We start from the raw sequence: 14,722 nt of genomic DNA on the forward strand, positions 1-14,722 counted from the left end.
AAAATTGACGGTTCAGATCAATGCAGGGATTCTATCTGGGCAGCTCACATCCCTTTATTACATGCACGCGTACGAGATTTATTGACAAACTTTTATAAACAAATTAAGCACATAGTATGCCCACAGCCATGACAACTCAACTGCATCGTGCAACTTACCCACGAATGATGCGAGTTTGCTCTTTTATCTCGTACCTAAACACCAATTAGGATGACTAATTAGTTTTTTTATATTTAATGATATTTCTCTTTCTAATGTTAAAAGAAATCGTCGCTCATTATTCATCTTAAACAAAAGCATTACCAAGGACGAAAGAGAAAATAAGAGGAACAAAAAGTTGTAAAACATTTGACTCCGACATCAAAAGCAGCTGGTATTGAGCTAACTTTCCGGATTAGAGATTAGGGTTTAGGTGTAATTAGTTGCTTTGAGATTTGCGTTAAGACTTAAAACATTGCTTAGAAACAGAACATATGAATAAATCATGTGATAATGCTGGGGCAGACCCCACACCAGTACTTTTCCCAATAATCTAACAATTCGAAAAATAGACATGTTGACATTTGAAGTAAAGATGCACTGTTGATGTGGTGTATTATATACACTACTGTAGGACGCGTTATACTATTGTTTCGAACCAATTTACGTAATGTTATGTAAGTTAACTTTTTCATTTGACGATCTATAAGATGTTTGGATATTGACACCTAGAAGTCCCTTCGTATTGTAATTTCTTCTCTCTTGCTACTCAATAATGTCGAACCAAGTTCTTCATTCCATAGAGAAGGTGCTGAACAGACAAACATAATCCACCAAAGTGGTTGAAAAAGCACAGCTTTGGACGTAAAATTTACACTAACCACCAACTTAGCCACTGTTGCAGCATTGACCAGACCTATTTTGCTTCTCAAATGTTCTTCATCAAATTCAAAATCTACAAACCTAAGCTTAAGCGGTCAAGTTAATTATTAGTGCTCTCCAACCGATGGTCAAATGACGGTCAAACATAATTTATTATTTAAATTTAAAAACTACAACAACTTAAATTTAAAATTACAACAACTTAAATTTAAAAACTACAACAAATTAAATTTAAAAACTACAACTAAAAAAAAAAAAAAAAAAAAACAACTTAAATTTAAAGTCCATAATCAACATCATCTTCATCATCCGCCATTGTAGGAGTATAGTCGGAGGTAAACAACTGTCGCCGGGCCATAATTTTCCTCTTTTTTTATTTTTAATATTTATATCAAAATATGCCTTACTCATTGGACTGTAATCCTAAGCGTTCCTTTGCATATTCCTATCACCCATCTCTTCTGTATTTGTTTTGCCCAATTTTGCTTCGCCATTAATTGCAATGAGGCCACCACTTCCCTTTGAGCGGCGTAATCATCATTTGCCTTGCCCTTTTCCTTCAACCTGCCTTGTTTCGTCTCATAGCCCTAGGTATGGAACCTTCACCCGAAGATGGATTTTCTATCCTTGTTTGTTGAATGGTAGGAGATCCATCTTCATCCCCATCTATAGATGAGGATTGAGTTCCGAACACCGGCGTAGAAGCTACTCTATGTTGAGGTGGATCTTCAAATAACACCCACCCTTTACAAAGTTCCCAACAACCGTGAAACTGAAAGGGTTTGGAGCTGCCATCTATATACAATTCCTCTACTTGACGTACCCAGAAAATATAATTACAAAAATTAAAGAAAATTAATTTATGAACTTAAATATAATACAATTACATATAATTACAAAAATTAAAGGAAATTATTTATGAAATTAAATGTAATATAATTAAATATTTAAAATAAATTGTGAAAACACTTACTTTGCCGTAGTAATTGGCGCCACTTTCATGTCTACTTGTGGCTGCTAACAGTGCTTGATGCCATTTATTCAAACTTGGATGAAGATGTTTCTTCCATCTTGAAGAACAACTTTCGTGGTTTCGGGTATTCAGTGGAGTGGTGCCTTCGTAGAACTCATAGTATTTTTTGGACACACAAGTCCAAACAACTTCACTTGTTTGAGAACTCCCCCTCACACTATCTTCCAAGACCCATCTATAAGCCCTGCAAAGAGGTTCATCTTCTTTTCAGGTCCAAGCCCTACCTTTCATTGCAGATGAGGGCATTTAAAAATTATTGAAAAATTTGAAGTAAAGATTATTGGAAGAGGTAAGAAAATATGAGAATTGAAATGGTATAGGAATGGTGAAAATTATGTGACAAAATGGTGTAAGAATGACTTAGATATTTATAGGAAAAAATGAGAATTTTTCAAAAAAAAATTTGGCCCAAAAAAAAAAAAAATTCAAATCCAACGGTAATTGATGTCAGCTAGCCGTTGTATTTAAATTTTGTGGCCTAGCCCTAGCTAGCAGGCTGATTCATTTGGGCCAGCCGGTTGGTCATTTGGCTCTTTTTTATCCAATGGGGCCCACGAGCCCTTTGGCCTGACCCTTGTTTGGAGACGGTTATCGAACTATTTTCGGCCCTCTGGACCTTTCGGTTAGAAATGACCTTAGTATGACATGAAAAGTTAATACTTGTTGTGAATGAAAAATAAATCCCCAGTTGCAAATCTGACGCCATTTTAATTTATTTATGCTAAAAAACATGATAGATGTGATGTCACAACCAAGTTTCCTAATACTGATTAAAGAAGAAACTCACATATTGTGACGATATCCTCGTCGCATGAAAGTTCTTTGTCAGTACAAGTCTACAAGGGTTTATTTTAAAGAAAACTAATGAAAATAGTTTGAAAACTTTAAGTTTTAAACGTTAAAGACAAAATAAAGGGTAAAGTGAATAGTATTAGAATTGATATTTTAGTGTAAAAATGTGATTTTTCGTTAAAGTGAACAATATCGAAAGCTTTTCGTTAAAGTTCTCCTTATTTTAACTTGAAAGTGAAACAATGGGAGTAGGATTCTCTCATTTTTTAATCTCTCTCCCCTTTCATCGACTCCTATTTAAACAGTTACGATTACGCTACGTCTATATCTTATTTTAAATTTTTTATATAGACAAAAAAAATGAAAAGAAGAATGTAAGAGGAGGAAATGAAAGAAGATGGGTAATAGAACGGGTAAAAATCCTTCTCCGGAAAAATGAAGTCTCAAAGTGAGAAAGTGCCAGAAATGGCGTCAGAGAGGTGGAAAGCACTGAGAAATGGACATTGAGTTGAGAGGTGGGGTTCGAAGTTGGTCCTTTCTTTTGGAAAATGATCCTCGTCAGATCTTTTTTTTTAGAGATCTTAGTAATTCCGTAATTATGATTATTTATTGTACATTGTGAGATCATTTTTTATTAAGTGCTATTTATATTTAATTTTAAATTTTAAATTTTGTAATAATTTTTAACTGCTCGACGTACGATCATGATTAAGAGATTCCTAAGATCCCAAGATCCGGCGAGCATCCTTCTCCCTTTCTTTCTACCGTCTGTTCTCGTATTTGGACCCAATGGATAGGTTGCAGTCGTCTTCCATATTTTCTCACCGTCCAGTCTTCCCCACTAAAAAGTCAAGTCTTCTGAGTCATCCTGAAACCTGAAAAGTAGAGGTGTAAATTACAAATGCAACTCTCTCTGTCTCTCTCTCTCTCTCTCTCCACCTACGTCGCTTTCGCGAGTTTCAGAACAAAGATACTTCATCCTTCCTAGTCCTCCCGTAGAACAAGTCCAACCTCCTTTCCCATTTTGCCTCTTCAACTGTCTCTCTCTCTCTCTCTCTCTCTCTCTCTCTTTCTCCCCCCTCACATATTTAAGCCCCTGATTCATAGAAAATTGAATTCCAAGCAAAACACAAATATTTCTCATCTGGGTTCTCCTCATTTCTTTAGAATCTCACTACCCTTCTTCAATTTTTTCAATTTTCAAGTAAAGCTCTCACCTTTAGGTTCAAACAGAAACAATGGGAGACTCCACTTTGCGTCGAACACTCGACGACTCGAATGCCGTAGAACTCACCGGAAAAATCATGATGATCGCCGTGTTGGTTCTCTTTCTGGTAGTCGTCTTCGTCCTCTGCCTCCACCTCTACGCCAAATGGTACTTGTGGCCGGCAGACGACGACCTCACCTCGTCAGTTCGCGGCCAGTCCCGACGCCGTCGCCGCCGCTTCGTTTTCGCTCCCGGGCAGGATCCAGTTGCCGCAGTGCGGAAAGGGCTCGACCCTTTAGTCCTCAGGTCCTTACCATTAGTAGTGTTTCCTTCCGATGACTTCAAAGACGGTCTCGAATGCGCGGTTTGTCTCTCCGAGCTCGTCCACGGCGAGAAAGCAAGGCTGCTCCCGAAATGCAGCCATGGATTCCATGTCGATTGTATCGACATGTGGTTTCAGTCTCACTCCACGTGTCCACTCTGTAGAAACCCTGTTGCTCCTCAGAGCTCTGTCGGTTCTAGTTCTTCTGCATTGGAAGGGAGTGCTGGTGGTGTTGAAATTCAATCACCAGCTGAGAATTTGGCATCTGGGTTTTCGATTGAGGCTCCGATTTTCCCAACAAATGTGTTGTTCTGGGGGAACCAGAGCCGGGTGAGCTCCGGACCGGGTTCGGATTTGGAGGAAGAAGGCCCTTCTTCACAACCCAGCCCATCTCCATCATCTTTGTCATCTGCAAGTAATAGGCCGGATGGGATGTTGGTCATTGATATACCAAGCGAGACACCATCTGCTTTGCCTTCGCCTTCGCCTTCAAGTAACAGTTTCGCCGGAGAGGACTTGAAGTCACCGGTGCCGACGCGGTTGAGATCACTGAAGAGGCTGTTGAGCAGGTAGGAGGATTAGTCCCTGCAGTCCTTGTTCTGTGGACGTTGAACAAGGAGGAGGGAGAGGAGGAGGCAGAGTTAGAAAAGAAGCTAGATTTAATGTTTGCACATAATTTGATAAGGAAAGTCTTAGATGTGCAATCTTTTGCATCCCTGAGAATTTTGGTTTAGGGTTCTTATGGAGATGAAGACATAGGAATTTTTATACATAGGAATTTCTATGGGGTTTTAATTGGTAATTGTTCTTTTATTCTTGAAGAGGTGGATCTTGAAATCTCAAAAAAGTTGTAAAATATATGTACCGCTTAGTTACTTTAAAAACAAAATAATGTAGGCTCAATTTTCTTAATTATGCCTTAAAACACTTTGTTTTTTTTAACCTATGATTCTATGAAGAAGAAAGGAAATGAAATAGCAATTGAAGTTCTTAACTTTCTATTGTTTGGATGTTCCTGAGGGACAGGACTCACCTACACCCGGGGCTAACAAGGTGGCGTTTTGAACCACTAATAACAATGTCATGTGTTTTAACTCTCTCACACGGTGTTCTGGAGGTGTAGAAGAGTGTCTTATTCCTGAGAGGAAGTTTCTCTTTTAATTCCATAAAATTTTCCAGATTAGTGAGAATCCAATATCATCCCTCTTGTTATGTGTTTTAACTGCCTTTTCTAACCACTTCTAAGGCTTCTGTAATCATTAAACAACATTTTGTGTTGTTATTATGCTTTCAGTTTTTGAGACCAAACAAATGCTAGAATGGCTTGTGATCCATGTGTAGTTTAGGACCTTAGGTTGTGTGATGCAAGTTGTACCTGCAAATCATCCTAAATGGTTCCTTCTTGTAAAGTACAAGAGGGATACGTGTTCGGAAATAATCTTTCTTGTAACCGGTTACATATTTTCTTGCGTTCTGGAGAGAATCGGCATTGTAAACGCTCATGTATCTTTTTGTTTTTCTCTCTCTAATCATGTGATATTCCTTTGTGTCTATTTCTCTCATCACGTTGTAGATATACAACCGAGCCTCAATGACATACCATTTCTCCCCCGTTTTTGGGATGACGAGGCTCTTTGTGTCTTAACAAATTAACAGGTGCACACGTATGAAGTAAGCATCATTTCAGATGTATTAAAAGCCCTCATTTGCCATACCATTCCTCTATCACATGAAGGCAAGTTGAATAACCTCAGACACTTTATGTCCTTTAGCAGAAGCAGATTATTGTACATGAAGCTCTGTTGGGCAAGTACATAGTTTCCCTCCCAAAGTTAACTTTAAAAATAAAAAAAAAAGGAAACTATGATTTGGCTTTCCTGCAAAAAATATTTCACTTTTAACTGCTGAGCATGAAGAATACATAAATAATGAGGATGCAGTTGAAGATTGAATGAAATATAACACTACAGACGCTTTCCAGAGTGATACAAACTTACGTGCAAACGGGTGTGTATCCCCTCGTGCCTATCTCTCCCCTGACTTCGACTGACACATGACATGAGGCGAGAGATAAGCACAAGGTGCGAGAGCATAAATCATCAAACGTCACTTCTTAATTGCTTCCTTTGATCACTTACAAAGGCTAAGAAAAGGAATGCATATATAGAAGGTTAAATCGACTTGGTTGTTAAGTATTCCAAGTCCTATTTTACAGCGTTCTCACAAATGAAACACTATAACATTACATCTAAAGAACAATCTCTGAGCAGCTTTTTCCATGCCTTGGATGATTCAAAGCAACCAAGACGGCTTGAATTCCCGGTTTTCTTCCATTTGATGATCCAACTGCATTTCCATCACAGCCAATGCAGAATCCATAAGTTCAAATCCTTCATGGAGCAGAAAGGTTAACAATTTCAATTTTCTATTCCCCAACTTCTTCATGAAAATTTATGTACACCAAATAAACTGGCCCATAAGTTTTTCCAACTTGAGGGCTGCCATTCTTGTCAAGGCACACATAAGGCATTGCATTGTCTTCTCTCTTTGTGGGGTTGAAGAGACTGGCAATAGGCCCCGACATTGGACCCCGGTGCTTGCCATCCGTAGCCTTGCCGGTGCCATACACTGGACCGGAAACATTAGTCCGCTTCGCATTAGAAATATGAGATACGGTTGCTGGTTTTGTAGTAGTTTTGTTCAGTTTCTCTCCTTTCAACCACGGAAACAGAAACTTTTTCCATGATTTCTTCTTCTTCTTCTTCTTCTCTTGTCCCAGTCTTCTCTCTGCACCTTCTTCTGATGGTGCCTGGAAGTCTCCTTCTACTACATAGTGCTTGGCTTCTTCCAAAAACTGATCGAATAAGAATTAATTAAAACCAGATGAAATTAGTAAATAGAATATTTTTTACATTGAATACAAAACTGTTCTCCAGCAAGAAAGTGACACGCTTTAGATTTCAAATCAAACCCTGTACACTACAATGGCTAAAACGACAGTAGCTTTTTAAATTTATGTCCTTAAAAGGTGAATGCCCAAAATATCAATATTACGAGACTCAACGTTCAATGCTAACCAGTTAATAACCTAACCTGATAAAAGTCGGTATGAGGATCGAATCCATTGCTGTGATCACGATCCATCGCATATTTTGGATGCATAGGAGATTTCTTCATACTTGTCTAACTAAAATGAAAAATAAAAAGATAGTTAGAAAGCGTTTACTCCTGCAGCCGAGGTCTTGGGTTGAAATTCCTCTTCTGCGAATATCGCTTTGCTTAGAAAAAAAAAAAAAAAAAAAGATTTATAAAGATAAGAAAATGAAACGAAATTCTCAACTCTTTTGCTACCCTTCAGTTGAAGAAGAGCAATCAATCAAGCAGAAAGCTATGAAACTACATTGAAGTGGTCCATTTCTACTAACAAACATTGATCAAAAAAGGCAAAATCCAACCACCCTTTTACAGGAAAACCCACATCAAAATATTCTGCTTTAAAAAAACCCAGAAAATTTTTAACTTCTGAAATGGTGGTTGAAATGGCAGTGTTCAGACTTGAGAAGGCACCACAGAAAGCATTGATCAAAAGATGCTTAAAACGGCTCACTTGATAAGTCAAAACGTATCGAACGGATAATCACTTTAAAGGCAAAGTTTCAGCTGGCAAACCCTAATTAGTGTTAACCACTATTTAATGACCCTCTATTTTTTTTTTGAAAAAAAAAGATCAATCGGTGGTTTTACCACGACAGTCCTCTAATCACCATCATGTGATTCATTACAGTGCTTCTAATGGTCTCATGTCATCATATATTTAAGAATGATGTCATTGAAACTAAATTTGTACTCAATGATAATGTTGTTAATGATTAGATTATTATTAACCATTGATTAATGTGCTTGCTTCCCATTATTATTGCATCATTTAATTTATAAATTTAATTTAAAATTTATTCTTCATAATATATCGTGTAATTAATTAATCAACCCTCAACCCCGCAAGTGGTGTATAGCCCTGGTTTGGTTTTCGCCTTCCGCTGCAACTAACAGTGTCCTGATTTCAAACTCACTCGTTTTCGTTTTAATTGTTTAAATTAAAGTAGTAACACTACCTATAAAAATAATGAACCGTACCTTTTTGTCATGGGGACTGAGTCATGATTCACGCACAATGCCGACAAACGCGTAGCAGGTTTCCGGGCCCCCCGCGAGAGAGAGAAGCGAGCGAGAGAGAAGAGGGGGTGGTGGGCTTTGGTTTGTGGGGGTGGTTGTGAATGTCTGGATTTATTTGGTGCAAACGTTTAGGAGGAAAAGGTAAGCGTGCAACTTGGCGTGCAAGCAAGGGGAGCTTCGTTTTGCTAGCCCACAGCGAAACAAAAACAATTAAGAAATTAGGGATTTTTTTCAACTTAGCATCGAACTTACTATATATCAATTATTCTTGCAAATAGAGTAGAGTGAGCATCCGTAGTTTTAGATCGTTTCACCCAAAGATGTGAAAAACCTGATGCAGTGTCCGCTAGATTAACATGTCAGATGACGGTTTATCATATTTTTAATGATGCTTCAAAGCCATTGATGCAGTGCCCTACAAAATTTTTCTTCCTCCTTCTTTTATGAGGTGGCGTTTGTACTTCAATTGATTATTTATAACATCTTTCATTAAACGGGGGAATTAAGTTAATATTAAGTTATAGTGATCTTTCATTTCATTTTTAAGTAAAATATTTTAAGTTCGACTCTCGTGAATGACGAATTTAACATTAAATTATTATAGTTGACTGATTGTGTGGCTGAATCAAAATCTCCAAACGTTTTTTAACGTTTATGCAAAATCAAAGTTAACAAGTTCTCTGCTATATGTCATACTCGTGTTACTTAGTTCTTGTGCAACCTTATACCCGTTCGGACCCAAATATACTTAGTACTGGTTTAGTATTGAAGTGCTTTTATAAAAAGTAGATATAAAAAAAAACTGAGCTCAAATATTTAAAAACAGCTTATTTTCATAGTTTTGGGTAAAAAAAAGCTGAAAACGTGAAGCAGCAAAAATGAACTTATTCTCACAACATAGCAGAAACAGTTTTTTTCAAAGCATAGCAATTCCAAACCAACTCTTAACTGCATGCTCAAAATCTGAGAAGCTTCATCCTGGCCAAAGCAACGTTCAACCACACTCCTTCTCCACGTACCAGTATTAGTATCAATTAAATCTACAACCTTTTCAGGCATCTCGTTTAATTCTCACACTTTTTCCATTCCCAACTGAGTAATGATATTCATATTATGTTTTTGTACCATATTTTCATATCACTTAGGTGATATTTGATATGGACAGCCACATCATTTGAATTAATCATATTTTTAAATTTAATTTATTATTTAATGAACTAATAATTAAGAAAAACTAGTTAATTAAATGATGATTGTGGTATACGAAGAGTTTTTCTCATTCTTTTCCTTGGGTTTTGCAAAGTTTTTAAATGATATGACTGTCCACATCAGATGTCACCTAATGTGGTATAGAAATGTGATATAAAAATATGGTATGAATATCATTACTCTTCCGAACACGACTTAGAATTTTCAGCCATTGGAAAATGCCCTTCCCATCCCCATGATGTGCAACGACCCTAGGAGCATCCATGAACGAAGAATTCGGAAAATATTTGGCTTTCAAAATTTGGGCACCAGGAATTCTTTTGCCAACATGGCAAGGTTAAAAGAAAACTTGCGATCATGCTCTCAATTTCTTTAGCCAAATTCACTGGGAGCTTGAAGCACGACTTTGCATGGTTTGCAAGTGCCGAAGCCACACTTTTAATAAGGACTTGTTTTCCAGCTTGGAATAAAAATTGCTCAACCCACCCCTTAAACTGATCCTCCACCCTATTCCGAACCTCTTGAGACACCAACTTTTTCGATGCACCAAAGTCTGCCTTTAGGCCTAAATACTTACCAAACCCCTGTTGATATTTAATATTCATCATTGCCATCATCTTCTCTTTAATATGTTGAGGACATTTAGGGCTAAAAACTTGTGTGAGTGCGCATGAATGAGAGTAGCAACCAAAAGACCGAACCGAAACTCCACTCGACAGAAGTTGAAATAACATCACAATCATGTCATGTTTGAACACAGGCAGGCAAACAAGGACCAAACATTGACATAGAAGGAAAAACATCAGCCAACAGATTCAACTGACCTTAAGTTTCAACCTCCTATACAAAATTATATTAGATACAGAGACAAAACCCTAAAACGAGTATTTTAAACAAGTCCCTTGACTCGCAACAGCTTTTATGTCCACGTACCCCAATAAATTTTCTACTCGGGACGTAAGATATTAAAGTTGAAGTAGCGGCAGCGCCATTACAACGCCAAAGACCGAAATCAGCAAAACCATCATCCAGGTTGGGACTGACTGCCTTTTCTTATTCCCCGCCTCCTTTAAGGCATCCACTCTTTTCATACCTCCTGTTGAATCATCAACCTTCTTCAACAAGGGCCTCGAATTTTCTTGAGATGGATCAGACGACACCTGCTCTGTAGTAAGCTGCTGCTGCTGCTGGTTATACTTCTCCACATACTCGGGAAAGATTTTCTGGAATGTTACACTGTTTCAACAGAAAATTGTCAGACAGTACACTGAAGATTGAAAGAGAATCAGATGCAAGGGGGGTGAAACACAAGGGTTCTGTGATCAGCGACACCCTTGATGGTTCTGAACAATGTTCTTTACTAAGAAAAAAAAAATCTGATGTGGTCTACTAGGGACGATATATACATTCTACACAAACAATAGTTGTCTGAGCAAACTGATTTGACACCTAGTATTCTGAACTCACCTAATTCAAGCAAATTTTGAACAGAAGTACAAACAACACAATTGGCAAGTGGTATTAACCAATGCAAATGCAGATGGACATAAAACAGGCATGGGCCACTCAACCACAAACATATTCGAACGTTATTTTACTTTAGCCCTCAGTGTGGCTTAAATAATCTGAAAATAGAGACTATAAAACAAGCTGTAGCTGATCCAGTTAACTTACTTCTTAGAGTTAAATGCAAGAGAAGCTTTTGCCAGACGTTTCTTCTCAGCAACAGTAGTGTTCACACTGCCAGTAGTAGGACTGGTGTCCATCTGCGTGAAAAAGGATATATCGAAGCATTAGATGCTTTAAAAATAACAAAATGATGTGACATTTCCAACCAAAGTAACTATTAAGTCTAAGAAAATTGGATTTTAAAATAATTAAATAAACCATGTTCAACATAAAATGATTTGCTTGAACTACTGAATACAGCAGGAGGGCCATAAATTAGCACATTTCATTTTACTAAAGATACGGCTACCTGTACTTCCAAACAAGTTAAGATTCTACTAGGATAGTATCAATAAGTTAGTAGTTTCATTAAGCAACTTATTCATTAGGAGAATCTGATGGCACATTAAAAAAAAAAAAGTTCCCGATAGGCCTAAAAAAATACAAACGAAAAGGAACAACAACAACAACAACAAGGCGAAAAATAAATTAGCATGTCAAAGAGCCATAAGGGACTCACCATAAATGAAAGAAGCCCCGTGAGTATGCTGCATATTTGAAGAATGGATGTTAGTGAAATTACAACTTACCACAAGTATTATATATGTAATTGCGAATTGCTAACAAAGAGAAAGCGTACAAAAACATGTAACATAACAAAACAAGTTTCTAATAAACCCAGATGTGTCTAACCTTGACACGGACCACATTGGATTCCAACTTTCAGGATGAACTGCAAACGTACCAGATGAAGTCCATTACTTAAAATACATAAAAAATATTCTCTTCTAAAAGAACCACACAAAACTTACAATCACTCATAGATAAACAAATTTTCTTTTGAGTCATGAATCTTCCATTTGGGGTAGTCATGCTGCAGACAGCAAGGAAAGCGTAAGACGCAATTAGAATCAACAATATAAACTTATAAGGTAAACAGGACGAAATATGTCATAAATATTCACAAATAACATTTCTGGAGAAGTTTGGCATTCAAAAAGTAGATACCTGATTCCTGGCGGTTTAAATGGGTACTCTGGAGGAAACTTGATCTTTCCATAGTAATATCCACCTACAATGAGTAGAGAAAATTCAAAAAATGCGCAAGCATTGATATCATAAATTATTTATGCTAAGAACCCAAAACAACATATCAAAATACAATGGCAGTGGGGAGTTTAAGACAAACCTGCAAAAGGTGTTCCTTCACTTCCCTCCAAAACGTAGTCTGAAGCATAAAAAATAAGCAATAAGCATTAAAATCCTGAACTAAAAAGAAACAAGTTACACTATCATATAGATACCCTACCAATGCAGGTAGAAATACTATAGACGCAAAGGATTATGGAAAGGAGTTAATTAGACAGCAAACAGGCTTTCCATGTTTCACTTAGCATTCTGCACTTCCGGAAATTACAACACGACTATGAGTATGGTGGCACATTAACCTCTCATGGCGGTAGTCACTCATGAACTTGACATAACCAATAAAAAGATAAAATACCCAAAAGTATGAAAACTGTGTAAATAAACTTACGCCATTCAAGAATATCATTTGGGTGAGGACGAGCCACGATATGAGAAACTGGTTCCTACACATCCGAAAATAAAACTTTTAACAGCAACCAGAGTAAAATAATAAAGTTCCAAGATAGCAAAAAGGAGACATCATTTCTTTAACTAATGCACGTATATTTGTTACAGTTATCAAATTTAGCAAGAAAAACAACATTAATCAATCTGTTCAATAATGCAACAAAACATGGAGAGAGGCCAAAACCCTTAACACAATAAGATCCAGAAACTAACCATATACTGACATTGCAGTGAAACATCAAAATTTATACCCCGGTCAAAAAAAGCTAGATAAAACCACAAAGAACATATGAAAGAGAACAGAAGATAAATTGAGTGCAATGAACAGAATACAAATGAAAGCTGAAAACAAGTTCAGATGAACAAAAGAAGTTGTACTTTGCAGAGTGCTCTATATTCTTTCTGGAGGCGCTTGATACATGATTTCTCTGCCATCTCACGGAAAACGTAATAAATAAAGCACTATTCAGTACTTAGCTCCTTTGGTTCCAAATAATTAGTACCAGTCCTCTGATAAAATAAAAGAAAGTAACACAAATAGTTAGATTCTTGTAAAATAATCAAACACTACATATTAAACTAACAATGTATTAAATTAGAACAATTCCCAGAAAGAAACACACATTAAAAATTACTGAATCAGTTAAATAAACAAGTCTGTTAATTCATTTCAAGATTAATTTCCAATTTAGGGTTTAAACAAAAATCCCAAAAAAAATTCGCCAACTTCAATTGCAATTTCACCCTCTATTAGTCAAATTACACGAACAACGAACCTAACCCTAATTTCAACTGCCAAAACTTCAAACCTTCAAATTAAATCAAACAAAAAATTATGCGTTTAAAATTCGAAAAATCGAAAATTACAAACTAAAAAGAAAAAGAAAAATAAACAGCATAATTGAAGAACACAGATCGGAATCAGAAGGGGCCAAAATTTGGGGCAAACCTGAGGAGATCGGCGATTGGGGATAAACAGGAGACCGCGATCGCACGTCCAATGACAATTGCTGCTTGAGATTTTACGAATCGCAGCCGAGAGAAGCCGACCTACGACGTCGTATCCAGCGGTTTCCCAGTTAAAACGGTGTTTTTCAAAGTCGTTATTTGTTGAGTCAGTCCCCGCAGTCACAACTCTTACCCTTTGATAGGCTATAGCATAGGGACCACAACTCTTCCGATCAAGTTCAAATGACTACTATATCCCGGATCCTCCCTACAGCGAATGAGGTCGGTAGGTTGCTTTATAAGGGTAGTTTTGTAAATGAATGTGATGCGTGTGATTTTTTTGATTGGGTTTTTCATTTTTTTGGTGAATTTTTATTTTTTTATTTTGAGTTAAGGAAACTCCAGTTCGATGGAATTTAACAGTTGGTATGTTTACGCATGCTTTAATGTTACATTATTACGTAATGTTATAATTGTCTTTTACAATGTATTAATAATGTTATAACAAAGGTACGTCATTATATTGAAACTAACCACGAAAATTCAGTATGTTATCACTATAATTTATATGAATCAAACATGAGAGACATTTGTTATGGCAAGTTTATTCAACATGAACTAGGAGACAGGTTTATTTAATACGAAATAGGGGAGTGACACATGTGATGCATATGGTGGGGGTTAAAATGGAGTTAACTTAAGGGTATGGTTTGTTTAAAAAAATTTAAAGGTGTGGAACATGAAAAACGCATAGTGTGTTATTTAGTAACTTGCCCTTAAAATTCAATTATATTATATTATTTGTTGCAGTTATATTTAGAATAGGAATGTGATTGTGTAAATCCTAGTGTATCTAGGGACATCTTTGAATATTCATTTTAGTAGTTATTATTCTATTAGAGTTGTAATTCTA

The 14,722-nt window shown here is 36.7% G+C and overlaps 3 protein-coding genes across 6 annotated transcripts; 1 reads left to right on the forward strand and 2 right to left on the reverse strand.

Moving 5' to 3' along the window:
* Positions 1–3,627: 3,627 nt before the first annotated feature.
* LOC125480876 (RING-H2 finger protein ATL3-like) lies at positions 3,628–5,157 on the forward strand. Its single transcript, XM_048592110.1, has one exon. The coding sequence runs from the start codon at positions 3,925–3,927 to the stop codon at positions 4,786–4,788; it is 864 nt and encodes a 287-aa protein (XP_048448067.1). The 5' UTR covers positions 3,628–3,924; the 3' UTR covers positions 4,789–5,157.
* A 1,150-nt stretch (positions 5,158–6,307) lies between these two features.
* LOC125468338 lies at positions 6,308–7,858 on the reverse strand. 3 transcript variants are annotated; one of them, XM_048563984.1, is made up of 3 exons: positions 7,556–7,858; positions 7,309–7,402; positions 6,308–7,069 (listed from the first exon to the last, which is right to left on the reverse strand). In XM_048563984.1, exons 2-3 carry the CDS (start codon positions 7,390–7,392, stop codon positions 6,641–6,643), a joined length of 513 nt encoding a protein of 170 aa, XP_048419941.1. In that variant the 5' UTR covers positions 7,393–7,402; positions 7,556–7,858; the 3' UTR covers positions 6,308–6,640. The 3 variants fall into 3 exon arrangements, with proteins under 3 accessions (XP_048419941.1, XP_048419940.1, XP_048419939.1); XM_048563983.1 differs by having other exon boundaries at positions 7,309–7,398; positions 7,567–7,857; XM_048563982.1 differs by having other exon boundaries at positions 7,567–7,857.
* A 2,432-nt stretch (positions 7,859–10,290) lies between these two features.
* LOC125468340 (ubiquitin-conjugating enzyme E2 34-like) lies at positions 10,291–13,985 on the reverse strand. 2 transcript variants are annotated; one of them, XM_048563991.1, is made up of 10 exons: positions 13,811–13,985; positions 13,240–13,371; positions 12,803–12,857; positions 12,455–12,493; positions 12,274–12,337; positions 12,078–12,139; positions 11,959–11,998; positions 11,786–11,813; positions 11,272–11,363; positions 10,291–10,833 (listed from the first exon to the last, which is right to left on the reverse strand). In XM_048563991.1, the coding sequence occupies exons 2-10, from the start codon at positions 13,294–13,296 to the stop codon at positions 10,563–10,565; spliced, it is 708 nt and encodes a 235-aa protein (XP_048419948.1). In that variant the 5' UTR covers positions 13,297–13,371; positions 13,811–13,985; the 3' UTR covers positions 10,291–10,562. The 2 variants fall into 2 exon arrangements, with proteins under 2 accessions (XP_048419948.1, XP_048419949.1); XM_048563992.1 differs by lacking the exon at positions 13,811–13,985 and adding an exon at positions 13,075–13,127 and having other exon boundaries at positions 13,240–13,305.
* Positions 13,986–14,722: the final 737 nt, after the last annotated feature.

The sequence above is a fragment of a genome, unplaced genomic scaffold (genome assembly GCF_019419815.1).
Source record: "Pyrus x bretschneideri cultivar Hongxiangsu unplaced genomic scaffold, Pyrus_bretschneideri_v1 Contig37, whole genome shotgun sequence".
NCBI lineage: Eukaryota > Viridiplantae > Streptophyta > Magnoliopsida > Rosales > Rosaceae > Pyrus > Pyrus x bretschneideri.

Coding starts and splice junctions, on each gene's coding strand:
- LOC125480876 (XM_048592110.1), top strand. CDS start 3,925: ATGGGAGACTCCACTTTGCGTCGAACACTCGACGACTCGAATGCCGTA.
- LOC125468338 (XM_048563984.1), bottom strand. CDS start 7,392: ATGAAGAAATCTCCTATGCATCCAAAATATGCGATGGATCGTGATCAC. Junction 7,070..7,308: donor CTCATACCGACTTTTATCAG/GTTAGGTTATTA, acceptor TTATTCGATCAG/TTTTTGGAAGAAGCCAAGCA.
- LOC125468340 (XM_048563991.1), bottom strand. CDS start 13,296: ATGGCAGAGAAATCATGTATCAAGCGCCTCCAGAAAGAATATAGAGCA. Junction 12,338..12,454: donor TGAAGGAACACCTTTTGCAG/GTTTGTCTTAAA, acceptor TACTCATTGTAG/GTGGATATTACTATGGAAAG. Junction 11,999..12,077: donor TTGTTTATCTATGAGTGATT/GTAAGTTTTGTG, acceptor GTACGTTTGCAG/TTCATCCTGAAAGTTGGAAT.